At 43.9% G+C, this 26,313-nt stretch overlaps 2 protein-coding genes across 8 annotated transcripts in view; one reads left to right on the top strand and one right to left on the bottom strand.

Annotated features, from left to right (window-relative positions):
- LOC142584772 (beta-hexosaminidase subunit beta-like) overlaps window positions 1-26,313 on the top strand; it is a 154,708-nt gene that overhangs the window by 81,780 nt on the left and 46,615 nt on the right. The gene's annotated exons all lie outside the window — the stretch shown is intronic.
- Window positions 5,940-20,527, bottom strand: LOC142584771 (uncharacterized). Of its 2 annotated transcripts, none has more exons than XM_075695013.1 (6): window positions 20,220-20,527; window positions 17,327-17,811; window positions 15,144-15,436; window positions 14,410-14,595; window positions 11,413-12,189; window positions 5,940-7,612 (listed from the first exon to the last, which is right to left on the bottom strand). In XM_075695013.1, the coding sequence occupies exons 1-6, from the start codon at window positions 20,525-20,527 to the stop codon at window positions 7,241-7,243; spliced, it is 2,421 nt and encodes an 806-aa protein (XP_075551128.1). In that variant the 3' UTR covers window positions 5,940-7,240. The 2 variants fall into 2 exon arrangements, with proteins under 2 accessions (XP_075551128.1, XP_075551129.1); XM_075695014.1 differs by lacking the exon at window positions 20,220-20,527 and adding an exon at window positions 19,736-19,780.

A 26,313-nucleotide genomic window follows, 5' to 3' on the forward strand; every position in this document is an offset into this window, starting at 1 on the left:
ATCTTTTATTCCTTTCGGAACGGGGCAGCCTGCAGCTATTCAGAAGAAAACCCAGTTTTGTTCGGCATAATAAGGTATCTTTAACGCGTACATGTCATTTTGACGCGGTGAGCTTTCGCGGTTTTGTGACGTCGCGTGACAGGCAAGTGAAGTGGGTACAGCCCGAAAACTTTTGATCAATAGTCGAGGTCTAATGGCGAAAAGGCGTCCAATCAAAATTAACAATTTTTTTGGTCGGTCCAATCATGCATACTCAGTGCGTACAAGTCATATCTGAAGGGGAGCTATCGCGGTTTTCATGACGTCGCATGACAGACAGGTGAAGTGGTCGTGGTCCAAAAAGTTTTAACCAATCGCGGAAGCCTGATTGCATAATTGGAATAGAAAAGTTTGGAATAGCTTTCCGTTATAGAACGCATGTTTACTATGGTTTACTATAATATTGGTATAACTTCGAGCCCCGCTAGAGAGATAGTGTCTGTGTGCAGGCAAAAAATTGTCGCAAAAAAAAAAGAAAGAGCGACTTTCCTTTTGTAAGAAGTGCGTGACATCGAAGTCTGTTGAAGTGCAAGGTTGGAATTGCTGCATTTATAGTGTTTATAATATATTCATGTTCCCTTTGCGCTCATGTAGGGTGCAATAAAATGTGAAAGGTAGTCAGCCCCAGAACATTTCCCAAGTTGGTCTATAACTTTCATTTCCGCTTTATTTCGCTCTGGGTAAACATCACATTATTCTCATTCGCCAGTAATTTTAGCTCTTTGTGGCGCTTTCAGATATGAGTAACCCATTAGCTATATTGTACAGGTGCTAGCGAGTCAAACGCGTTAGACAGATCGCATGTCAGTCGGCGCTCATTGTGCCACCACTGGAGGTGGGAAAACCGAGATGAAGCATTGTGGTATAATGATGAGGGCGAGATCGTTTGTGATACATGGTGGCTGCATTTTGCACGCCACCAGAACAAGCGCCCGCTGCCTAAAACCCCTGGATCTTATAAAAGTAGCGAAAACTGCCTGCAGTGCCTGCCGGTTTGTGCCATGAGAATTTATTTGCGCGAGCCCTACGAGCTGCTTACACTAATGCTGTGTGACATGAGGCGGCCAGTCCGTGAGTTCAGTGGATCTTGTGGATCCCGTTGTCTTTTGTTTCTTTTCCTTTGCGCGAACAAACGGAGGAGAACTGGGCAACTGCGAACGCAGTTGTTATCGTCATATAAGAGCCTGTCATGATCGACAGGCGGTGTAATGGTGAGAAAAAGACGACACCGGTCGGCAAAAAGGACTGTGTGACGGTAAACGAGAAAAGAAGACAAAAATGAAGTCACCCGAAGAGACGACACGTGAAGCGCTAGGAAAGAGTAGAAAAAGAACAAGGGAGAAGACAGATGAGCCGGCAATTGCTGACTGGTGCAGACGCATCGCCAGCTGTGCCCTGGTGACGTGATCGGGATTCATCGGGGACCCGTGCCGGAGAGTTGGCCGGCGACAGCTACATCTCCTGAGCCCTGACCATGGGGCCGTGTCAATGCTCGACGGCCTCGGTCGAGGCCCGTGAAGCCATAACCACCCACGGTCCAGGGCCAAATAGGCAATCGCCAAGCCACGTCAGCGACCAGGCGCCCTACCGACTACGACCACATCCTGTACCACGTATGTCACGGATGCACTGCCGCCACTGCCGGAGCTAGCCCCCGGGAACTAGCGACAGCGACGGAGGCCGACGCCTGCGTCACCTCGGAGTTACAACGTCGGACCGGCTACCGCCATGTTCTGATGGTTAATCTATTGTGAACGGAGACGCTATAACTTGGGTGTTGGTTCATTGTGCATGAGTAGGAGGATCGGTTGTTTACGGAGCTATTCATTGTAGCATTTTCGTCGTTTTTTTTGCTTGCTCATTTTTGTGCTATAAATGTTTTTCTACCGCGTTGTATCCTGTAAGTTTCTATAGGGCTCAAATTCACGACAAAGCCGTCATATCTAAGGGCATGTCCGGGCCGAAACGTGGGCGCCGGTTTTGAACGCGCAGAAAGACGTTCCCGATGAATGTGTCGTCTTCCAACGGCTCATGGCCCAAACAAGGCTGTGCGTTAAAGTTATCGTCCAATCGCGTAGTTCGGTGGTGGCCTCGACAGCTCTCGCTATTTTCTGAAGATCCAGGGGCTTTACGAGCGCCATGTGGTCCTACTATCGTATTCGCATCGCCGAGTACTGTGCAGGAAAAGAGAAATTTGAGTTCAGCACATAAAAAATACAAAGAAAAGCGCACATTTCATCAAGTTATAGTGTGCAAAAAAAAAAGAAATGACGCTGAAGGTACTTTTTTTGACGTGTCCTGCAAAACCACGCGTACACGGGCAAGCTCACAGCAATGATTGTAGCGCCGGGAACCAAGTTATCTTCTTTATTGCCTCATTTTGTTTAGATTACAGAAAGATTACGGAGCGTCTTGTCCCGCCTTATATAGATTACAAGACGGCCTTAGTATTACCTTCTCAAATGACGCTAGGCTAAATTTCTGAAAACTAGTGGCTGTGAATTCTTCATAAATTCGAGCTTGATTCCCACTTATGCACAAAGATATTGTCCACCATCATTTCTTCTGAATAATCTAATTATGTGTGGACCGCATACAGCGACCGCCAAACATCTTTGTATAGAACTGTGGGGAAAAATGTCATAATCACTGTTGAATTCATTGACGCTGGCTGCAGTAAAGCAAGGCTCTAAAGTAGGTTCAAGCGGCACAATTTTAACTGAATTTAAATTTCATTACTTAGGAATAGAGCAGTGCTACGGCGACAAACTAAAGGAAAAAAGACAGGGGGAGCGCTCGTAGAGAGCCCTTTTGCATCTATGCGTCATTTTAATTCAACATGCGTCGTCGTTACAAGGCTCTATCCCTTGGGAATGAAACTGATAACTAGGCCAATTATGCATTGTACTACAACGTATCTTAACTGCTTTACTCATGTCTGTGGGATTGAAAGGACTGAACGAATTCACTAAGCGAACTTACGAACACATTTTGGCGCAAGAATAATTTTACGAGATAGATATAACGGTTCGTGTGATCAACAAGTTTGAGATGTTCCTGGTGGAAAGACGAGCGCTGTAGTACAAGAATTACAAGACAAGAATTATTGGAAATTGGCAAATCTGAAAGGCCGCGTTCTGCGGCATTTGCCTGCCTCGTCGAGCCTCGCCCGAGCCCAGCCATGAAGTACGCCGTAGAAGGCGAACACATTGACCCAGCCGAGCTGTCCTACGGGACGTGGAAGACTGTCCTTGGACGCGTATTTTGCTTTCCCCGAATGATTGCACACGCGAGAGCGCAAAAAAGGATGGCGAGGAGGACGGCGCAACTCCCGCCGGGCGCCCTTGCGCACGCTTGGCTCTCGCCATGAGGTCATGTGTTGCCTGCTCGGCTCTTCCCATGACTGCCGGCAACCCCCTACAAAGCAGCTGACGCGCGCACGCGGCTTTCGCCGACGGCTTCACGCGCGCGCGTTTTGCTTGAGAGTGCTAGTGCGGATGCTGGGTGCCCTGTTTCGGCGCCACCTGTTTCTTACGCGCTGCTAGTGGATCAGACTTGCTGAACGTTGTTTGTGTTTTCAGTGGCAAGCATTAGAAATCTATTCGTCTCTATAACCAACACGGGTCCGAGTGGCATGGCGGGCTCCTGGACATTCTCGTGCGAGCTAGACGCCAGTTCGAACTGCCCAGCGAGCGTCAAGTGCCTCCGTGTTGACCTCTGCACGGCCGAAGACGCGTACGAGTGCATCTCCAGGCTACAGTCACACTACCAATACGACATGGATTGTCGACTGGGAAGAATATGCTGAATGAAAGTGAATGTTTTAATTTCTTACTCGGGTTTCTTTCGATGGCGCCTTTCAGTCAAGAAGTCGCGATAGCAGCAGCATAAATTTTCATTTACGGAAGCTCTTTTCACTACTTCTAGCGTGTGATGAATGCAACTATTCAAACGTGTCCTTCGCGCCAGTCCGAGTGTTAGCCGCGAATGTAATGCGCCGGTTTTTACGTACTTCAACGCTGCCCTTCGCGCCGCTCCGAGTGCCAGCTGTGAATTTATTGCCGTAAGGTTTTCAGGATTTTAACTACTGAGCAACTCACCGTCGCTGATAATGTCAGACAATGTGACGTATGGCGTAGCAAATATTGTGTAGCCCCTTCATAAGAGAACATCTGAAGTATTGTATTGCTCCGTTATACAAAAATAGCTCCTTCATTTTGATTGCACTGGTTTTACTTTGGTTCTAGCCATCGAGTAGATTGCACAAGAAATTGCCCCTAACTCTCTAAAGGCTTTATTGCTCTGCCCTGCATACAATCGCATTATTTTTCATGTAGTGATATAGCCAGCGTAAAGCAAAATTTGTGATATGGTAAGGCAAACAGGAACATCAATTATATTTCAATCCAAAGCCAAAAAAAAATTGCAATGGCGAATCATATACATTTGAAGTACAAGCATGTGTTTCTCCTCTTCAATTGTACATAGTGAATTTAGAACACCCCAAATAAAGCACTTATCTGACGTGGCTGTTGTCTATTGAAGTCGTACATAGCAGATATACTTCTTATGGACAGTATCTCTAAATCTCAAACAGGTACGAGTGTGCCATGCTTATTGTTGTGTGGTTTCTGTAGCACGAACCAAACTTACCAAGCTATCAGTAGCAATTTGCATCGACAGCTGCCAAGGAATGGCAGGGAAGCAGAGCAAATTATTTCTTAACGACAAGGTACATACAGTTGGCCTACATTGGAGCACCGAGTTTGAGGCAAATCTAGTCGAAAGTATGAGCTTCTCTGCCATAGCGGCTATGCTGAATAGGAAACCAGTCACAGATGGCAGATATAGCATTCAGTAATCTAAAATCTCAAGTTCACTGGTCAGGAAGGCTGGCTGTCAAGGCTATACTGCGGGCAACAACCAGATGGCTGTTCACAAGGATACCTATGAAAAAATATTGGCTTCTGCAGTGGACCAGCTGTAGTGAATGCAGTAAAATTTATAAAGTAGATCTGTACAAATAGTACACGCATTTTTACAGGCATTTGCCACTGTTATAAAGCGCACTTCAACATATGAAGTATGGACTACTACTAACACGCATCGTCTTTCAAAATGAATATTTGGGGCATTACCACAAGTTAGGGAGCAAAGTCATGCTGACATAAATTATAGCGCACACAAGCCATTTATTTTCATGTAAGACTGGTCTCCTACATGAAGGAAAGGTGTGTATCAACGTCATTCTCTTCCTGAACAACCTCTCGTCCTGTTCTTCATGAAAGTTTAAACAATCTCCCATTGTTGGAAATCTGTTCGAACAGAAATTTCAACATTCACCTATTGAACATAATTTATACAATCAGTAGCCACACACAGCACTATTCACGAGATGTGTACATTTTGGACCATTGATTCCACTTTGACGAATCTATTAATCTTATTGAAAATGGTGGGAAAAAAGAATGTTGCTCAAGAAACTAACAGTGGCTAGTCCTTTCTGTTCTGTTGCTTGAGGTGTTTTGCAGTAGTAATTTCATAAAAAAAAAGCTTCTGCTCCTTTCCAGGTAGTTTGCATTTAGTGTACAAAACCAACATAAACAGCAGAGCATCTCGCTCATGCTATGCATTTGAAATACCAAAGCACATAATTGTTTAAGTTGCAAAAAAAATGTTCGGGGTATCTTATTTATTTATTGCCAAAATTTTCCATAAATGCAAATTGTCAGACAACACCAGACCCTCCCTGATTGTAGACACGCTGCGCACGAGGGAGTGCGGCCTCTGTAAATCAGAAGGCAGGTCAGGTGAAAAAGTTCTTTCCTTGGGGCATTTCATGATGCTCGATTTTAGGGCATCACAGGAAAATGTTAGAAGTACTGAAGCAACACTGCCACGACATTTTTCATTTATTTATTGCTCTCATAGACACTTCTCAGGTCATTAACAATAGCAGGAGGCTTCATCCGCTCTACCAAGCAAGAGCGCCCCTAAAAATACAAAATGTGCACCTCCTCCTCCGCCCTAGTTTATTGCTTCAAGTGACATGAAAGTGACCGATGGTAACCTTTCATCAAAAACCAACAATTCCTTTGACATAGTATAGTAAACAGACATCTGAGAGTAAGCACGCATCAGGCCAGTGTGTGCCCCTTTTCAAATGTAACCTCCTTTAGGCCCCATGGATATCGGTGACCAGCCAGTGTAACACCATTTTAAACAGTATTCGTCACTTATAACGCTGGTTGGTTCTCTGGTGAACTCCCCTCACAATCCTTACCCAAGTGAAATTCAAAGGAATGAGGTCAGGACGAGGGTCTGTGATAGGCAATGCAAGGGTTGCCATGGAGGCAGACAGAGCAGTGACAATAAATCGTGACTCGTTCCACACATTTGACTTTGAACTACGTCCCATTTTTGAAAGATGTTGCATACCTCCTCCACAAGCCAAAACAGGAAGCAGAAGCACAAATTCTTTTGGCAGCACCTTGGGATATTTCATGGCTATCAAAGCAGAACCAGTTTTGCTAAATCAAAGTGAGACTTCATGGTCGGCACAAAGTGGCCTGTCTGCCAGAAAGCATTGTCAAGAAGGACAAGTTGGTCAACTGCTTACGACTGGCACTAACCGTTCAACAGGCGCTAGTTCAGTACATTTCTTCTACACCGCGCAGCACTCTGTATGTATGTCCTCATTCTTTCTGCCATCCATGTTTTATCTGAGCTTTACTTAAGATGTTCAAGCAGGATAATGGAATCCTTAAAGGGACACTAAAGGCAAAGAACAATTAACAATGTAGTTGAGGCATTTGATAAGGCTATTCAATTGGGAGGGCTTGGGCAAACGATATGACTTGTTCGGAGTGAAAATCACAAGCAAGCACTGCCACATCCTAGAGGGTTGACGGGAAGTTTGATAATTCGAAGCATCCCCAAAAGACAGTGCATAATGGCATGACCCACCAATGCTATTATCATTTTCTGGTAATGCTTAGTTAATTCCATGCACTTTACTATTCGTGAAACACCGCTCAGTATCCTTAACTGAAGTGACAATTCAAGTTAAACGACTATGCAATGTGCTGTTGCACGACTAACACTTGGTATGGCTGCAGCACAGCAAGAGTAGTTTGTATGCCCTCCACAGGCCCTGGGCGCTGCCTGTTCAAACATTCATGAATGCTGCCTACTCTTGTGCTCAGTGCCTAGTTCCATGGGACTTCGCATGGGGCACACCACACTTCACGCTTAAGTGCAGTGCATGTGCACGCTTGGCCTTTTGATGTTTGGAGGGGCGACCCTCTCGCAGTCTGCCTGAGCCTCTACCCACACCAGGCCGACGTCTAGCTATTCCAGTCGGCTGAACTTTGATGGTGCGGCCACGCCTTCTAGCACTTGTAAAAGCAGCCTTCTGGGCAAGACAAGAGGCAATCACTTGAGGCTCCTTGTGCACTTTCTTCATTTCTGCCAGCACCTGTTCAAGTACAGTGAGATAATAGGGGTTGTCAGCAGCCAAGGAGTAGTAGCGCCACTCCTCCTCCTGGATTTGTTTGAGCACCTCGGCAGCATCCTGGGCAAAAAAATAAATAAAACAAAACACAAAAATTAAATACACTGTCCCACTGTTTGCTAAATTATAATACCCTTTCCATCCTCATTTATGCTACATAAGTCTCTCCCATGTAGAATCTTCCCTATGCTTGCTGCTGAGTTGATGTATGGTGACCAGATATTTAAAGTTAAGTCTGAACTCACGCGCAAGCTGTAAAGATTCTACACACTCGCACAGTGTGAGCACTGAGCCCATCATGACCTGCTAGTAGGAAGAATTAGAGCACTTCACCACAGGAGAAGCCACTCGTACTCTGGCGTGCGTTTCACTGCACATACTTTATGTCCCCAGGACTACACAGTCATCCTCATTACTAAACCTCTGACATTTATACCAACTGTTCATGACAATCATGCGGAACAATTCAAATATATTTTCCCACTCTTTCAATTCTTACTACACTAGTATATGCTGACACCAAGTTTAGCAGGCTTCTCTAGGATGAAAAAAATCACAAGTAGTACTGTATGTAATGCGATGAGGCTAACTAAAACTGCTGCAGTTCACCAACATAGGGTTCAGAGGAATAATACGAAAATACTTGGCTTTGCAGAAAAATAATGTACTGCAGCTCATTAACATCACTGCTGAAATTATCACTGACAGAATACTGAGCTTTTCAACGTTTAAAAAGGTCGTGTATAGACCATATCAGCACAAAAATGTGCGAACATAGTTCATTTGGCTGTGTTATTAAGGAAAAAAAATCGGACCACTCCTTTATTGCTATAGCAGTTTCAGGAGATGCTGTTGCTTTAACCGAAACAAAGATTGTAGAGAAATATGTTTTGAATTCTAATGACGTAGATAAACGTGTGAGAACATTTAACTGGCACTCCCTAAGGCGGCACAGCCATCTAAAGGCTTAGGAACTATTTGTAGAGGCCGTTACAGAGATGTACCTTTGCTCCGAAAAGAAAATAAAGCTTAAGAAAAGAAATAAAAAAGAGCCCGTGGATTGATAACGAAATAATGGAGCTTTGCAGCATTAAAAGCAAACTCCTCAGAAAATGCCAAGATAAACCCGGCGACGCTCTTGCAAGAGAAGAATTTAGGCAGATGAGAAACAAAGTAAACGCAAAAATTAGACTAGCTAAGAAGCGCTACCACACAGGCAAGTTTGCAGCTTGCAGTTGCAATACCGGTGAAACGTGGAACTTGGTTAACCTTCTAATAGGGAGACCTGAAAGAAAGAGTATATTGATAATACTCTTGCGGACGCCTTTCTCGAGTGACCTGCTGTCCAGATAGCGAATTATATTAAAAAACACTTTATCGAGTCAGTAAACATCATCACAAATGGGTGCATACCAACAAATCTCCAAAACAATGTTACGTTCTCTAACATTCATACTGCTTTTCTGCCTACTGTTGATGAAGCAGAATTGTGGGATATAATACGATCCATGAGCTTAACAATATCTCCAGGTTTTTATAAAATTAGGATAAGCTGCGAATTTTGATGTGCTCAAATCAATACTCCTTTACATCTTAAATGAAACATTAAAAACCGGTCAGATACATGAAAACATGAAAGTTAGCATTGCGAGACCTCTTTATAAGAAAGGATCTCGAAAACTTTACGAGAATTTCCGACCAATTTTAATTCTTTCGTCTTTGGCAAGCATATCGGAAAAGATAGTCTTATGTTAATATGGCCTCATTCTGTGAAAAGTTTTGCCTTATTAACCCAGCGCAGTTTGGCCTTCGCTCGGGGCAGAGTACTGTGGGCCTGTTGGAAGATTTTAATGACTATATCTGTAACGAAATCGATAAAAATAATGTTGTTTTGACTCTTTTTTTGACACATTAGATCATGAACGGTTACTATCAAAACTAGGCAGATGTGGTTTCAGAGGCCCGTATTACTCATTTTTTAAAAATTACTTAACAGGCAGACAGCAGTGTGTCCGTGTGGCGGAGTCCTATAGTTCTTTGTTGTGTGTTAAATCAGGGGTACCGCAAGGGTCCATATCGGGACCGCTTTTGTTTAACATTTACATGAATAATCTTGCTTGCGTACCACTTAAATCAAAAATTTATTTTTACGCTGCTGCTGATGATGATGATGTGTGGTGTTTTGTGGCGCAAGGGCCAGGTTTGGCCAAAGAGCGCCATGACAAGTGGTAGTGTTAACGATGTATTATGGAAGATGTGACTTGGCTGTAAGGTGGCCTAAAATTAGTCGCTGTAAAGTGCGTAAAATCTATGTACTATAAAATTATGGCGATGACTACGCTGATGAGATGGCTTTAGTTGTATCGAACAAACTTTTGAACGAAGCCACTAGAGTATTACAGTATGATGTCTGTAAACTACTTGATTGGTTCATTAAAAACAAAATGTTTATTAATAAATTGGACTAATCTGATATGTTTTCACAGCCCATATAAAGCGGTCACAGATATTTCTCCCGTTTATCTCCCCATCAGCGACTGACTTGCATGCTCATGTCCTCCGGTAACACTGGTAAATAACACAAAATACCTCGGGCTACACTTTGACGACACGTTGTCATGGAATGTCCGCATTGAAGAGCTCGAAAGGCGCTTATGTGTTGTGTGCGCTCAGTTGCATGCCCTAAAATCTTTCTGCGATGTAAATGTTCGTAAAATGGTTTATAAAGCACTTGGTGAATCGATCATAAGGTACGAAATAACAATTTATGGCTTTGCTTCTTCTAGTAGACTTAAGATAATTATGCGCATCCTAAAAAAAATTGCCTACAGCCTCTCGTATAGCACACTTGGTCATGGGGAAGACGTCTTGCCTAGCATGTACCAGTCAGACATGTTTGTCGAGCAACAAGTTTTGTTCGACGCCATGTGTAAGAGTTGTTTTTCTACTAAATTCAAAAACTTGAACGCAAAATCTCGCAGCTCACGTCAGACAGAAAAATACGTGGTACCTCGTGTGTACACAAACTACGGCAAGAGGACTCGCGCTTTCTACGTGCCGGCTAATTTCAATAAATTGAATAAGGATGATATTGCAGGAACATTTAAGGTCATGTCTGATACGTAATGCCCATAATTTTTAAACTTTTCTTCGTGATTTGAAGCATGCGAACCCGATTGTGAAGTCATCTTTAATGTCAATGTCTTTTTTCCTGTTGATGCAGCATTATCTTTTGTTTGCAATATCATCTTTTTGCAATGTTATTTTTTTCCTATATTTGATTCTTTCTTATTTATTTGTACACATATCAGTACTACCAGCTGACTACTTAGCCTCGCACACAAGTAATGTTGCATATGCAGGCTGGATTTGTAACCATGACACAACTGGATGTAATAAAGATTATTACTATTATTATTATAAAAGAAATAAGTGATGGCATGGTAAATCAATGTTAAAACAACTTAACTTACTGCTTCATAACCAGAAGTTGAACCAGATTCACTCTTGTTTGGTAATATCAACGACCTAATTTCAGTTATATTATGCATGCAGAAGCGGCAAGACAAGAAAAATTGCAGGCAACACACGTTTGAGAGTATTCCTATACTAACGAAAGCTGTGCAATCATACCAACTACCTAGATTGCAATACTTGATCACGGAATGTGGGGATTAAACTTTGGCAAATTTCTGAATGCAAAATTCATACAAGATACCTTAAAAGCAAGCAGTTTCCTAGTTAAATACCTGGAGAAGCTTTTTGTACAAACAATGACATGAGAATTTAGGAGACAGCATTCACATTGGCCCACACTTAAAGCTTCTATGAAAGCCCCTATAAGACAGTGCGACACACACCTGGCGACGTTCGTTGGAATTGGAGCACTCCAAGTGATGTTGGTCAAGCTCTATTGGCTCATCCTGAGGCTCAGGTGCATGTTGGCTGCGTACTTCCTGAGCAGTGCTGGTGGACGGGAGCTCTGGCAGCACCTCACGGAAGCTTCCAAAGAAACTTTTGTCAGGGCATTTGTCACCCAGGGCAAGGATACCTAACTTATGCCGGTCATCGGGTTTCAGTATTGGGGCATTTGGAAATCCTCCCCCATAGATGCTATGAACCAATGCTTGATGCTTGCAGAATGCCCCTTGTTGGCCATTTCTACAAGTGCAAGTGCCGACGTCTTGCCAAACGTGATAAATCTTACCATCTTCCTGCCCACTGGGCACCTGGTACAGGCTATCACCAAGAGCACACACCGACTGTGCAACACTTTCAGGCATCCTGTGCACAAGCTTGCTATAGAAGATTTGGTGAGCTGGCACACGGTTGTATGCATGATTAAGCAGTCTTCTCGAAAAGTAGTCCTCCCAGACTGTTGCCACAAGGTCCACAAGGGCAACTACATTATATGCCTTTTGCCTGCCAAGCACCACATCCTTCAGTACACGAATAGTCGCTTCAGCATAATTGTTTGTGTTGTGGCCTCTCGTCATAAGGCTCAACCGAAAAAAGAGCACCCACTCTTCCTTCCGTTCAAGGAATGCACGTACTCGTGTCACATATGCACGGTGAGGCTTCCGGAGCAACTCCTCAGTGGCAGTAGCTAGCTCTTCCACTGATGACGCATACATCACCTGCAGGGGACAGAATAAATGGCTGGTATGCTAAAAGCCACATTTCGGTTGTTTATCTCACATGACTAGACACAATATAGTGAGAATAAGCACACATCGGGCTTTGGTACCGTTCACAGCTTATTGCCAATTACTTGTTTCAGAGCACTTCCCATATGTAACACAAAATTCAGGCGTCCGCTGTGTACCGTAAGTCTGAATAGGTGAGCATGTAACCAGGCATGCTAAATTAAATATAAATTAATTAGGAAACAAGTGCATTCTGAACACAACTTGTGCTATTAAAATAATATTTTTCTGAATAATGTGGCACTGCATATTGTTTCAAGAGCGATGCAAAAGTAATCACAACAAAATTGATTATATATATAAGTTGAGAGTGTCAATTGTTCTCGTGCTAAAAATGTCGTATGCCAACAGATGTTATAGACGAACAACAGAGCAGCAACTTCATCAACTTTGGCATCAGGCTCTACTGTAACCAATGCGACAATGTTTTTGAGCATTCATTGATAATCAAGAACATGAGCATGGAATTTCTTATGCCTGAATGGTGTAGAACGGGTGGAAGCAGTGAACACCATAAATGGCTGATTTACATAAGCAGGCTCAAAATGTTTTGCTGGTGCTGTAACCTGTTAGATAACATTCAAGCTTACAGAAGGCACAGGGAGATAGGTTACTGAATTAGATAATTTTACAGCGACAAAAATAGTCATCAGAATGTTTCACATTTGCACTCTGAAAATGCCTTTCTTGAATTATCACAAATGAAGTTCACACTTTTAACACTCAATGCAGTATACGTTTCCATCAAATTAAGCAGCTGTACGACATTTTTAACACAAGAAGAATCGCCACTCTCAACTTTGCATATATACATAAATAATCAATTTAGGAGGCTGACTTAAAACCATTTCGCTTTTGTTCGTGTTGCTATTACAGTCCTCCTGATGTCAGCAGTTGCTATAAGTAACATGCTGGCTTCTTGTGCAAGCTTTTTACAAGCACCCGCATTGAACAATATAGGCACTCGAAATGAAAATTCTATTTTGGGCGTGTGCTGTAAACTAAATGAAATTCTTCTGGTCTCCGGCCATTCATGTAGTCGAAAAACACAGAAGCTGATGGCACAGCAAATCACAACACTGGCATTCACATGAACTGCTCTGCCTGTTGCGATAACTTACTTTAACATCCATGGTGCTGCACATCAGTGCAGTTGTGCTTGAACAAAACGTTTTTATTCAATTAAATTTGGCTACTCTTCTACATGCAATGCTTAAAATTGCAAGACATGCACAACTTGGCACTCAAGCCCTTACACTTTCAGCTTTACAGTTCATCAAAGGGAGCATTATAGTGGTAATTCTTTGAAGTCATTTCTGCTTCAAGGCCATTCTCCAATTACATTGCTTAAAACTGCTTTATTGAAGTAGGTAAAGCCAAATATGGTTTAATGCTGGCTGTCCCGTTATGTGCCTGCTAATATTTTGGTCATTGGAAGTTGTAGGTTCTTGCTTCATAACAGTGTGACCAGTGTCGAGTTTTTCACCGGTCGATCTGGAGCAGCGGCTGCAATCCTGGAGTGAGTGCTCGGATTTCACCACCCCGATTCTGCCAGCGGAGAGCAAGAGTGCTCCGCGGTGGATCATACCACAATTCTGTGCTCACATGTCACACAAACAGACTTCAGCTCTGTCCGTCTACATGGCTACTATAGTCTCCTTCCAACAGCGAGTGGAAGTGATGTATGCTTCTCACCCTATTTCCGCCTGAACCTGCACCTCAGCAGTGGAACAAGTGAGAGCAATCTGGCACAAAGCAAGTTCATGCCACTGTAAAATTATAATGCCTAATTCAATCGCAAACATCATGCCTGATTCTATCACTATAAATAATGGTCTTTTCATTTCCACCTACATGTCATGACACGTTCTGGGTAGTTGTTACTCCATATGATATGCAAAAGCTGTACAGGGGTGCAATGACGGACAACATAGTGGAAAATCCCGGATAACTTTTGACCACCTCGAGCCTTGTAATGAGTGCTAAAAGGTTATCACTTGCAGGAGTGTTTTTACATTTTGCTCCTATCAAGGGGCTGCAATTTTGGGTTCAAATACACAACCTTTTGTGCAGTACGGTAGCCACTGAAGCAGTGCCGCAAGCAAAGTTGAGATAATGCACATCATAGCATTGTGCATCACTCTAACGCACCTTCTGGAATGCTGTCATCAGTTCCCGCCTCTCGTCACGAGTGATGCTGCTGCTTGATGCATGGAGCCACCGCCATTCCGCCTGGGCCACGTGGAAATGGCAGAGAAGTTGAGTTGCTTCTGACCATGTTGCTTTCAGAGCTGCTTTTTCTGCCGATGAATTGTCAGTCATGAATGACTGTGGGGTCTGGAAAATATAATTGAACATGTTGGCACTTTTTTTCTGATTGAAAAGCAGTAAACTCCTTTATACTATCAAGGTTATTTTGTAAATGTGATTCATTTTTGGTTGACAGATAAAAAAACTGATTTCACCTTGGATTAGGATGTACCCCCTCCAAGCAAATTTCACTGCACCAGTGGTGTGTACAAAGGCTGTTAGTCTCAGCGCCTCACAGACTGATTGGCAGGTATGATTGTAAACCCCTCTATTTTGCTTTACTATTATGTATACGTGCTTCACTATTATTTAGTTTTGTCAGTTCTCCTGGAATTATCTGACTTAACTGTATCAAAAGACATACTTCAATTAAACTTCTGCCATTGAATTACGAGTGCGAATTACAGGTGCTCTTTTGCAAGCATATTACAGAACCTGATTATTGCACAATGTCAGATGTGGTGCTCAGAAGAAATTTGATATATTTTCTTTTCATTTACAACCCACTCTAATCGTTTTAGTAATTCAGACTTTTACATCAGCCCAGTTGTACTTTAAAAGTATAGCTTACTTACATGTAAGCCACCAAAACAGCATGGATATTTCTGTTTCAAGAGGCCAAATGCTGTCTTGTAGCTTTCCGTTGTCTGGGAATTGTGCATAAGCAAAGCGATCGGTATAGCACCGACTGGAGTAGCTGTGAGCACTACTGTAACGGTAGCCTGTGACTCGTCACAGGAAGCTGTTGAGTCCAAAAAGATGATCTCGCTTGCAGCTTCCAAGCCTTGCGTCCGCTGCATGATCCTAGTAACAACCAACACCGCCCAGCAGTTGCCATCCTTTGACTTGGTCGTGCTAACATTGACCCCTGCAAGAGGTCACAGATAAGAAGTTAAAAAGAGCAGTGTTTGAACATTTATTTTGTCACTTCTAAAACATTGCATTGCCTTATCAGCATCTTTTAGCCTGACGGAACCAAAGCCACTTTCAACACGATAGTATGGCAGTACAATGTTACCCTTCAAGCTAAGAAATGCATATTAGTGCAAGCAGAGAAACTCTGAAAGTAGTGGAAAGAAACTGAGTGGTGCACCAAACTTCAACTGCTTTATTGAGAGCAGTGTAAAAAAGTACACCAAATGAGCATGTGTGCAATGGTTACTTCAAGAAGTCTAGAAACATGTCAAACAGCTGCTTGTCATTCCCAAACAGATAAACAGAAGTGCCGCTAATGCAGTGCATGCCTCTTGATATAAAATGCCTCCAACTCCCATGTGAACGTGGCACTACTTCTGCCAAGTACCTTAATCTCACAAAGTGGCTCATATGGGCATGCAATACACTGTGCAGGAAAGTGCACACTACTTCCGTCGTTTAACGATAGCTCATGCTCCCATGCTCAGTCGTTGACTAAGGATACAGTTTGTTCTACATTATATTTCCACTGAACAGCGGTATTTCACATGTTGTGCCAATCATGAATTTGACATAAAGTCTGGCATGCTTCTTCTGGCATATGAGCTTCTTGTCAGCGCAGCTGAACAAGCATGCCAGACCTTACATGAAATGCACAACAGGAGTTGTAAAGGTTCGAATAATACCACCTAGGCAAATTAAAATGCACCTGAAGCGTGATGCACAAGTTTTAACTCGCCTTTTTCACTTGCATGTTCAATAGTAATAGGGCTTCGATCGTTGTGCCTGCTGTCCTTTGCAAAGGTCTGCTTGAGCCACAAGACTCATATATATCCCGATATCAATATGAAAGGTTGCTGTAAGCTTTAATTATAGATAACAATAAAATTAATTTCACTCCAGAATATGTTACATATGAACAATTGTTTTGTATCGCATTCGAATACTGCCATTTATATGTACAGAGTGGTATGCTAAACTTCACCATACATGTCTTTTCTGTCAGCTATTCAACTGTAAATTGCCCTGGAAGTTACTGGTGGAAAATAGATAGCATCTCCTGTACATAAATTCAGTAACAAAAATGTAATACGAACTAAGTACCACCAAATTCAATTTGATCATGCACTTATCTTTCTCCTAAAAAATGTTTTTATAGCTGCATGTCAAGTGCTTTTCAATAGCTCACTACAATTTGTACATCATTTGTTCTTAAGTTGTGATGATGAATTTGGGACTCTTGAGTCATTGACAGTAGGGCTTTCTTTTTCACTTTCTCTCAAGCACTAGTAAGCTAGCCACTAATTAAACTGTTCACACATTAGCACTTATGTTTCGAGCATTGACGCTAGACAGGTGATGCAGCTGCACCAAGAACATGCATACACATGGTCACTTCAGGCCTTGTGTACAAAATTCAGTAAAGCCATCGCACAGGCACCAAACGTTCAAAAAATTCCTTTGTAGGATAGAAGAACCAGAAGCTTTCTTTTCATATTCAGTGAACTGAAAATTGCACTGCACTTCTTTCTGAACCCAAAGAGCAACAAAATGATAAAGAAGGAAATCTTAATGGAAAGGCCTTATCTCAATGTCTTCAGCCTGCTGCACGAAGCAAAATGGGATTATTGGGAACTTATAATGGTTTTCTTTTTTAATCTAAGCTCTCGTTTGGCAATTTTCATAAGTTAACCCACAAGGTTGATTCGGCTTTGCATCTCGGTTACGTGTCACACACAGGATGACTAGAACAGCAAGTAATGACAATTATTTTTGCTACAGCCTTATCGGGAATTCTAGACGCTTAAAAGAAAAGCACATTTTACAAGCAGCATCAATGCACCATTTTGATGATACAATGGCGCCTTTTGCTCCAGCTTGCTGAGTGGATCCAGTTCATCACCATAGTTATCTTTGCGCCACATCCTAAACCAGTGGTACACAGTGTTAGCAGATGGATTGAGTGCACCATTTGCCAGTAGCTGGACACCATCATCTTCGACAGCAAGTTTCTGCTGGTGAAGCTGAAGAGACTCCGCAGGTGCAAGGCCATCTTTAAAATAGCTGTGGAAAGTGGCCCGTGTGTCAGCAGAGCTTCGTAGAAGGCGCAGTCCATCAGCACAGCTCAGCTCATGGTTGTGGTCCTCCTTTAGCTTAACGATGGCACACAAAGGATGCTCCCTCTTCAGAAATGAATCGTTTCTTTGTGTTTGTTTTGTCACAGCCTTGATCTTGATGTCCACAAATGCTGGACAGTTCGTGGACTTCAGGCCAGCGGTCTTGTTGAGGTTACTGTGCTGGCATCTCCATCTCTTGTGAAACACCATCCTTTAAAGAAACAGAGAACAGTAGTTTAGTCATCGAGGACTTTTCTGGTTTTGTAAAGTGCTGCATTCTTTTTCAAATATATGTCTGCCTCGTTAGGAAGCTCGGCATGGTTCTGAATTTTGCAGTTAAATGCCTCGCTTAGATCCATACTCATTGTTTCTGTATTGCTGCGCAGGTCTCCTAGAAATGTGATATCTATATTTGTTTTTTTATGTATTCTTACCCTGTTTCTTTACATTCCTTGTTTGGCTTATCAACACGCAATTTGTATGTGCATGTTTATTACCATGTCTTTCATTTCTGTATGTCCACCTGCTATAGTCCCTGATGGGACTGGCAGTATTGAAAATAAAATAAATAAATTATACACATAGGTAACCAGCAGCATTCTTGCTTGTGCCAGAACTGCAATGGTTTATGAATACTTGCATGCACACAAGACAACAGCCTGATGCCTTCGATATGAGTAAGGGCATCATACAACTTACGCTTAGACATGACGCTTATATAGACCTAAAGCTCTCATAATTCAGAGTTGATCAGAAAATGAAAGCAGCAACAAGTCGCTTGCACAGCAGGTGGGACTTTACAATATTTAGCACGGCATGCTCCTGATAATACATTAATTTTATGTTCCCTACTTCTTTAGGCTCAAAATAGACGAGGTACGAAAAGTGCCGTGTTCCGCCACTCGTCAAGTGCGCGGCAGTGCCACAAATAGCAGAAGCTAGGAACAATACAATCTTCTACAGTAAGCTATGTTCGATGGACACGGGCTACTTCAGCCACCACTTTCCGAACATGAAGAATAGTCGCACAGTATCACGAGAAATTTACTGTGAACACAGGGCTCTTGGTTTCAGTTAAAAAACAACGTTTCAAATATGCTATTCGTACTAGTAATGAACAGTCTGTGAGCGAACTTCAGTAGCACCGATACCATTTCCACGCCGCACCTAAGGTTGCAGTGCACGATCACGGCACCATTCTATCACAAGCACAGCGTCGCGCCTTACGACATGATCAAGGCCTCCTAGCGAAATACACCCTGTACGAAAATAAGCCGATGTAGTTGAAAAGCGCGGTAGCCTGCGTAACGGGTTGTTGGTTCTTTATTCGAAACTGCGGGAACGACGTCGAGCTTGCGTGCTAGTGTGATGGCTGCCCATTGTCGCCAGCCGCGCGAAAGCATTCGCTTCTAGTTATGATCTTTCGAAGCGACGAGCGATATATTATAATAGCTGCACTGGCTGCAAAGGCTGTGTGGCAGCAACAGCAGCAACATGGACGAGCTCTTTATTGCAAAGCAAAGCGCGCAGCACATAGTACCTTCTGAAATTTGAGATTTGTTCTATCTTGCGGCCAGCACAAATTTATAACCGTCAGGATAGCACGCACCCTTCGTCGACGTCGTTCCTCGTACCTAATTGGCGCCACGATTCGGACGAGTCTTACTGCGTTCGCGCCGACGAAGAAAGGACGCCACCGTACCGTGTGCATCAATGGTGCAGTCCTTGCGGGCGGCAAGTATGCTCGAGTCTACAATACCGGCGAATGAACAAACGATGTGTTGTTGAGGTACAGTGTACTAGTAATGCATATAACAGAGGCACGTTCAGAAACTGGGAGTAACACTGGGAGGAACCTTATTTCTTATGTTTGGGGGTTTAATAAGTTTAACGCTGTGCGACCATATTTCGGATTCGGGAATTGACGACCGAAACAATACGGTGGACGACGTCGCTCACACGAGTGCAGTGCACGGCACTGCTACGCAATTAGCACGCCCAAGAATTGATTAGTCGTAGCGCGATTATGATTTGGCCGTCACGGGCCCCAATGCAACCTAAAAAGGAAAACGTAAGCATAAAATTGATAAGAATTCCACGCAACTAGAAGACCACTGGGAAATAATCAGACTTACCTAATCGTGAATGCTGCAGAACTAGAATAGGAAGAATAAAACATGTCCCACGTTAACAGCTGGCACGGCTCCACCGTCAGCCTCACACGTGCAACACCAAAATAAGATATCCCAGTTCATTAGAATATTCAACATTAAAGCGTGGTTTTTAACGAAAATCGGTAAATGGGATCGATGACGAAATGCGATCAGCATACGAACATTTTCCAGCGAATGTTCCTTTAAAATGGCGATCACAAGCGGCTTACGTACGCGAAATAGCGTTGCCAGCTTTGGGTCTAGCATACTGCTTCTAAAGTTCTGTGATTTTTCTTACGCTGTACGGCAGGTGCCTATGCGACACTTGCGTGGCCTGACATGCTAGCTGGTTGAATATTCGAACTTTCAAGCAAATTTTCTTAGATCACTTTCATTCAGCATATTTGCCTCTGCACCACCTGTAGAAAAAACAGACAATAACCAAGGGCTTCCCCTGCAAACTTGCCTCTTTGGATTTCGGACTTCCCAGTCGACAATCCATGTCGTATTGGTAGTCCGACTGTAGCTGGCGATCCACTCGTACGCGTCCTCGGCAGTGCAGAGGTCAACACGGAGGCATACAACACTCGCTGGGCAGTTCGAACTGGCGTCCAGCTCGCACGTGAACGTTTTGGTGCCCGCCATGCCAGTCGGGACCACGGCGGCGAGAACCACGTGCGCGCGCCAGCGTATAATAAAGAACGAACTGCGTAGGCTCAGTAGGGGGTTGCCGGCAGTCATGGGAAGAGCCGGGCAGGCAACACATGACCTCATGGCGAGAGCCAATAGGGCGCAAGGGCGCCCGGCGGGAGTTGCGCCATCCTCCTCGCCATCCTTTTTTTCTCTCTCGCGTGTGCAATCATTCGCGGAAAGCAAAATACGCGTCCTGCGTATGCAGCAGAGATATCGACGCCGGACCGGAGCCGCATCGGGGCCCGCCAACGGAGAAGCCTCGCCGAAGGGCGAGCCAGCACCGACGCCGCGACGACGGGCCCGTCCGCCTCCGATCGTGCGTCGTCGACCGAAGCCACGCTTACCAGTGGACGATTACGAAGTTGTCTTTCGACCGAAAGGGGCCGTCAACCTGACCGAGGTTTGGCCAGCTGTACTCCCGGATGCGATATGCGCCACCGCCAACCTCGACGTTCGCCAAGCCCTTTTTATTGACCAGGTGTGGATCCACCCTACCAACACGATCACGGTCAGTACCCCGGACCGGCAACGGGCCGAGGCCTACTGCAATATCACAAAGTTGCAGCACGCGCAGCAGAAACTTGATACGCCTGTGACAACCTACATTCCGGCGCCCGACAACTCGGTGCGAGGGGTGGTGTACAGGGCGTACAGCTACGAAACGGACCAAACCATCTACGCCGAGCGTCGAAACAGAAATCCCGACCTAACAATTGTGAACGCGCGGAGAATGGGCGGGACTCGCCACTTCGTGATCACCTTCGCCGGAGTCAAGCTCCCGAAATTCGTACATTACCTGTTTGAAGTCTTCCCGTTCCGAGAACGGCCGGAGGCCTGATTCAACTGTTGGAAGCTGGGGCACCGAGCAGACGTGGGCCCTCAAACCCGACCGACAGAACCACGATGCCGGCGGTGTGGTGAAGAACACCCTTCGCCACCCAACGGAGAAAAGCCAACCTGCTCTCCCTCCTGCGTAGTATGCGGTGGAGGCCACCCGACCGACAGCAGGAGCACAAAAGTCGCCTGGGGAACAGCCAAGCCTCAGCCGAAGCCCCGGAAAAAGCTGCCCCAAAACCCGCAGGTAAGGGAGATGGCGGAGCAAATGAAATTACTCCAAGAACAATTAGCTGCGGCTAGTAACAAAATTCGACAATTAGAAAACGGGCATACTCCCAATAATGCCCCCAGTACAAAAAACGCGAGCGAGATCGTGGCTTGTGTTAAAGCGTGAAGCGGATGCAGAATACGATATGGAGGTAGATGTTGCGCTCCGCACTAAACGGAAGGCGGAAGGTCCCGCCGCAGTACCCGTGGAGAGCGCCGCCGCGCCGGACCTCCGAATTTCAAAACTGAAACGCGTGATCGAGAGCATGGTTGTTGAGCAAGCCACCCAAAACAAAGAGCGGTGCCGTTCTTAGCTCCGCCATGACTGCAGTTATGTCCCACATTGGATTAACCGCGGCATAACCCCAATCCCAACCTGAATCTCCCCTTCAGCCTCAGGTGGTAACTCCACCTGCACCAACGCCCGAACCAAACATGCTGCGCAATTCTGTGGCTCAACGCGCTTCCAGAGTGCTCACAAAAACACCTAGCACGGTTTCACCGTACATGGAACCGCACAAACAAACGTGATGGCCAAAACACCAATCGTAATCTGGCAGAGGAATTGCAGGGGCTTCCGCGGTAAATGCAGGTCCCTGGAACACACGCTTCAACATCACCAAACCAAACCTGACATATTTACCCTCCAGGAAACTGGAACAACGGCAAGACCATCAAGTTCTGCGGCTTACAACGAAATTACCGTTCCAGATATCTCTCCGGCCACGGCAATCACGGCAATCTGACCGCCAACCAATTAAACCTAGAGTTCACGGTGGTGTCATAAACCTTCGTTGAAATCCTGCCACAACGACGATCGGACCAAACACTCTACATTCTGAACATTTATAGCCCCGCTAGGGATAAAAGCCTAGCAGTAGCTACACTAATAGGCAAAACACAAAGCTGCAAAGCATGCACAACTCGCGCTGCTGGGAGATTTTAACGCGCAGAATTCGGCCTGGGGCTATCAAATATGTTAGAAGAAGGGCATTAAACTCTCGGAGACCGCTTGGTTTTACTCTTCTGGTTGACCGTGAAAGACCTACCCGCATAGGCAGTAACGTGAGTCAAAGCACCTCGCCTGATTTGACCTTCACCAGGAGCATAGTCAATGCCATCTGGGAGAATACCGAACTAAACGTTGGTAGCGACCATTACATTCTTTCCATTACGGCACCCTCCAGAGGCTACAAGCGAAATAAGCTTGAAATTAAGCACACTAAATGGGACGCTTCCCGGTATGTTCGCAATGGACGCGAACCGCAACCATTACACAGCTTGAAGAGTGGATATCCACTCTTCTCAAAGACGCAGCTAACTCGACCACGGAGGTAGACAAGGAGGAGGACGGCCCGGCTCCTGATGCTAAATCGCTCCACCTGTGGTCTGTGCAGAAGAGCTTTCAGAAGCGCTGGCTCGCATAGAAACAGAACCGTGGCCTACGCAAACGCATCGCACAACTCGAACGGGAAATGACAGCTTAGTCAGGAACACTGGCAGAAGGTATGCGACCGCCTTAACGGGCAGCTAGGGTGCAAAAACACCTGGTTCCCGCTTAAACACCTCCATGACTAAAACAGCATCACAAAAAATCCTTCAGAGGATCATACACTCTTTCCCGGCAGATAATGATGCACTTTTTGAAGCTCTTGCAAACCGCTACTTTAATACAAGCACCGATATTCCTCTACCCGTAGCTTATACCGGAAAGGAAAACAGTGACCTAGAGAGCGAAGTTATGAAATCTGAAGTACGTGCTGTCCTAAACAACATCAAAACTACAGCGGCGGCTGGCGAGGGCCGCATCACCAATAAGATTTTACGGAACCTAGACGATAACCGAAATCACCAATCTTCTCAAACCACTGGAAAGAGGGAACTATACCCACCAGCTGGAAACATGCAAACGTGATTTTCATACCCAAACCAGGCAAGAAGCTGGAGATGGAGAATCTCCGCCCTATCTCCTTAACCTCTTGCCTGGGGAAGGTTATGGAACACGTCATAACAGGCTAAACGAGTACACTGAAAGCAATAGGCTGCTTCCCCATATCGTGATAGGCTTCAAACCAAACCTGTCCACTCAAGACATTATGTGGCAAATTCAGCAAGATATCCTACACCAGGGCCATATAACAGCCACCCGTACAATTCTACGGCTGGACGTTAGTAAAGTGTTTGACAATGTGTCACATGCTCCAATACTCACAAATCTAGCCCAAATGAATGTTGGGAAGCGCACTTATAGCTATATTACGAGCTTTCTCAAGGATCGCACTGCAGAAATACATTTTAGGGACATTAAATGCAGACAATTTCAATTACGCACAAGGGCACCCCTCTGGGTGCGTTCCTATCCCCCTTCCATTGCAATGTGACCAACCTGCCTCCACTACTGGAAAGGACCCCGCATATCAAGCATTCCGATGGAATGCTATTTATTTATTTATTTACCCTCAGGGCGTTTCGGCGTTAGAGAGGGGAATGGGTTATACAACAAATAAGAAGGAAATAAATCATAGCTCATACACAATATTTGCTAATTATACAATGTTAGCTGAAAGTATGATAAATGCAGTAATAGAACATGACATATAAAAGCAACATTTAACAAGAAAAAGGAAAACACCAAGAGCATTTCATACAAATGTTTGCTTTTGTACATTGTTAGCTAGTGCTTTTCGAAAATGATCATTGTTATTAAGGGAAACAATGTCAGAAGGAAGTTCATTTCAATCTTTCGACGTACGTGGCAAAAATGAATGTAAAAAATGCGTCGTGTTACATGCACAAATTCTAACTTTATGATGATGATCAGTACGGTGAGGTAAGTAATATGGTAGCGACATGAATTTTAGATGAAGTGTAGGGTGGTGATACAGCTTATGAAAAAATGAAACGCGAGAAATTTTTCGACTTGTTGCTAGCGGTTGAAGACCCAGATTCGATTTCATTGAAGAAACGCTCGCACCACGATAGTAATTCCAAAGAATAAAACGAGTGGCATTGTTTTGGATTAGCTCAAGGGAATGTATTAGGTTTTCGTGGAAAGGGTCCCATACAGCTGCAGCGTATTCTAATTTTGGCCGTAACAGGGTTTTATAAAGTAGTAATTTTGAATGAGAGGGATCATGAGAAAAGTTACGGCGTGAGTATCCCAGCAAGCGGTTGGCTTGATTAATTATGTATTCGACGTGATGATTCCATGTTAATTTAGATGTTATATGTAGGCCTAAGTACTTATATGAGTTAGTCGATTCTAAAGCAACGTTATTCAAGTAGTACACAGGCAGATTATCGTTAGATCGGGATACTCTCAGAAATTTGCATTTGTTAATGTTGAGTTCCATTCGCCACAATCAGCACCATTTGCTGACGTTATTTAGATCGGCCTGAAGCAGTGTGATGTCGTGTTCGTTAGTTATTTCTCTGAGGATTACACAGTCGTCCGCAAATAAATGTACGTCAGAGGTTATTGCTGAAGGTAAGTCATTAATATAGATAAGGAATAATAGAGGTCCCAGGACGGAACCTTGGGCACACCGGACTGAACGTCGCTATGAGGTGAGTCATGGCCATTAGCTGTTACGAACTGAGAACGGTTAGCGAGAAATGACTTAATCCATTTGAGAACGTTATGATCGAGGTTTGATTTGCTTAGTTTATAAAGTAAAAGTTTATGACACACATTGTCAAAGGCTTTCGAAAAATCTAAAAAGATGCAATTGGCAAGAGAAGAACAGTCAAGTATTTGGTGTAGTTTGTGAGTAAATGTTAATATGTGATTCACATGAGAATGATTTTCGAAAACCATGTTGTGCTGACGAAAAAAAATGAATTAGATTCAAGAAAATCCGCAATTTTAGTAAAAATAATATGTTCTAGCAGTTTGCAGCAGGTTGCAGCATTGGTTAATGATATCGGGCGGTAATTTGTAGGTTATGTTTTGCTGCCAGATTTATGCAAAGGAATTATTTTTCCTATTTTCCATTCTGATGGAACAGTAGATGTGTTGAGTGATTGTTGACATATTTTGGTTAGTATAAAGGAACTATAAGAGCAGGTGTTTTTCAGAAATTTAGCACTGATGTTATCAAAGCCGGGTGACGAATCCATCTTCAATGAATCTATTAGTCGTATAACTCCGGGAACTTCAACAGTCACTGGAGGCATAGTTAAGAAGTTATAGTAATTCAAGACAGGTAGTTCAATATCAACTGTGCACGAGAAATTTTTAACGAAGTTATTATTCAGGAGAGTTGCGCACGGGTTTTTCGGAACAGGGTTACCAGAGCTAGTGTTAAGAGTGATAGAATCATCGGAAGGTAGATGTATGACGCGCCAAAATTTTTTTACGTTAGTTATCAGCATATATGGTAATGTGGTTGATAAGAATGTTTCTTTAGCGCATTTGAGTGCGGCTACATAGGTGCTAGATGCTAATGTGTAGGCTTTCCAACGTGAGTCAGTGGGTGATTGCTTCGCGGAACGATACAGTCATCTTTTTTGTTGGATAGTCGCTTTCAATGATTATTTTACCAAGGCGCGCGCGGGTTGCATGTTATAGTACGGGTTGGGATGTGTTTATTGATTAAGCGATTTACCTCTGACGAAAACATATTCCAGTTTCACTGTACACTACGATTTTCAAAATCACTCATGAATATGTTAAGAAATAGACTGAGTTCATTATTTATTTTTTCGAAGTTAGCTCTCTTATAGTCTCTAATTTTTTTAGTCTTCGGAAGTTTCACAAACGG

This window comes from Dermacentor variabilis, chromosome 6 (assembly GCF_050947875.1).
Source record: "Dermacentor variabilis isolate Ectoservices chromosome 6, ASM5094787v1, whole genome shotgun sequence".
Taxonomy (NCBI): Eukaryota; Metazoa; Arthropoda; class Arachnida; order Ixodida; family Ixodidae; genus Dermacentor; species Dermacentor variabilis.

Excerpts from the sequence above, each read along its gene's own strand:
- LOC142584771 (XM_075695013.1), bottom strand. The coding sequence starts at position 20,527 with ATGAGGTCATGTGTTGCCTGCCCGGCTCTTCCCATGACTGCCGGCAAC. Across the intron at positions 17,812-20,219 it reads GAAGTCCGAAATCCAAAGAG|GATGGTGTTTCACAAGAGAT; the intron begins GCAAGTTTGCAG and ends GTTTCTTTAAAG. Across the intron at positions 14,596-15,143 it reads GCTGTTTTGGTGGCTTACAT|ACCCCACAGTCATTCATGAC; the intron begins GTAAGTAAGCTA and ends TATATTTTCCAG.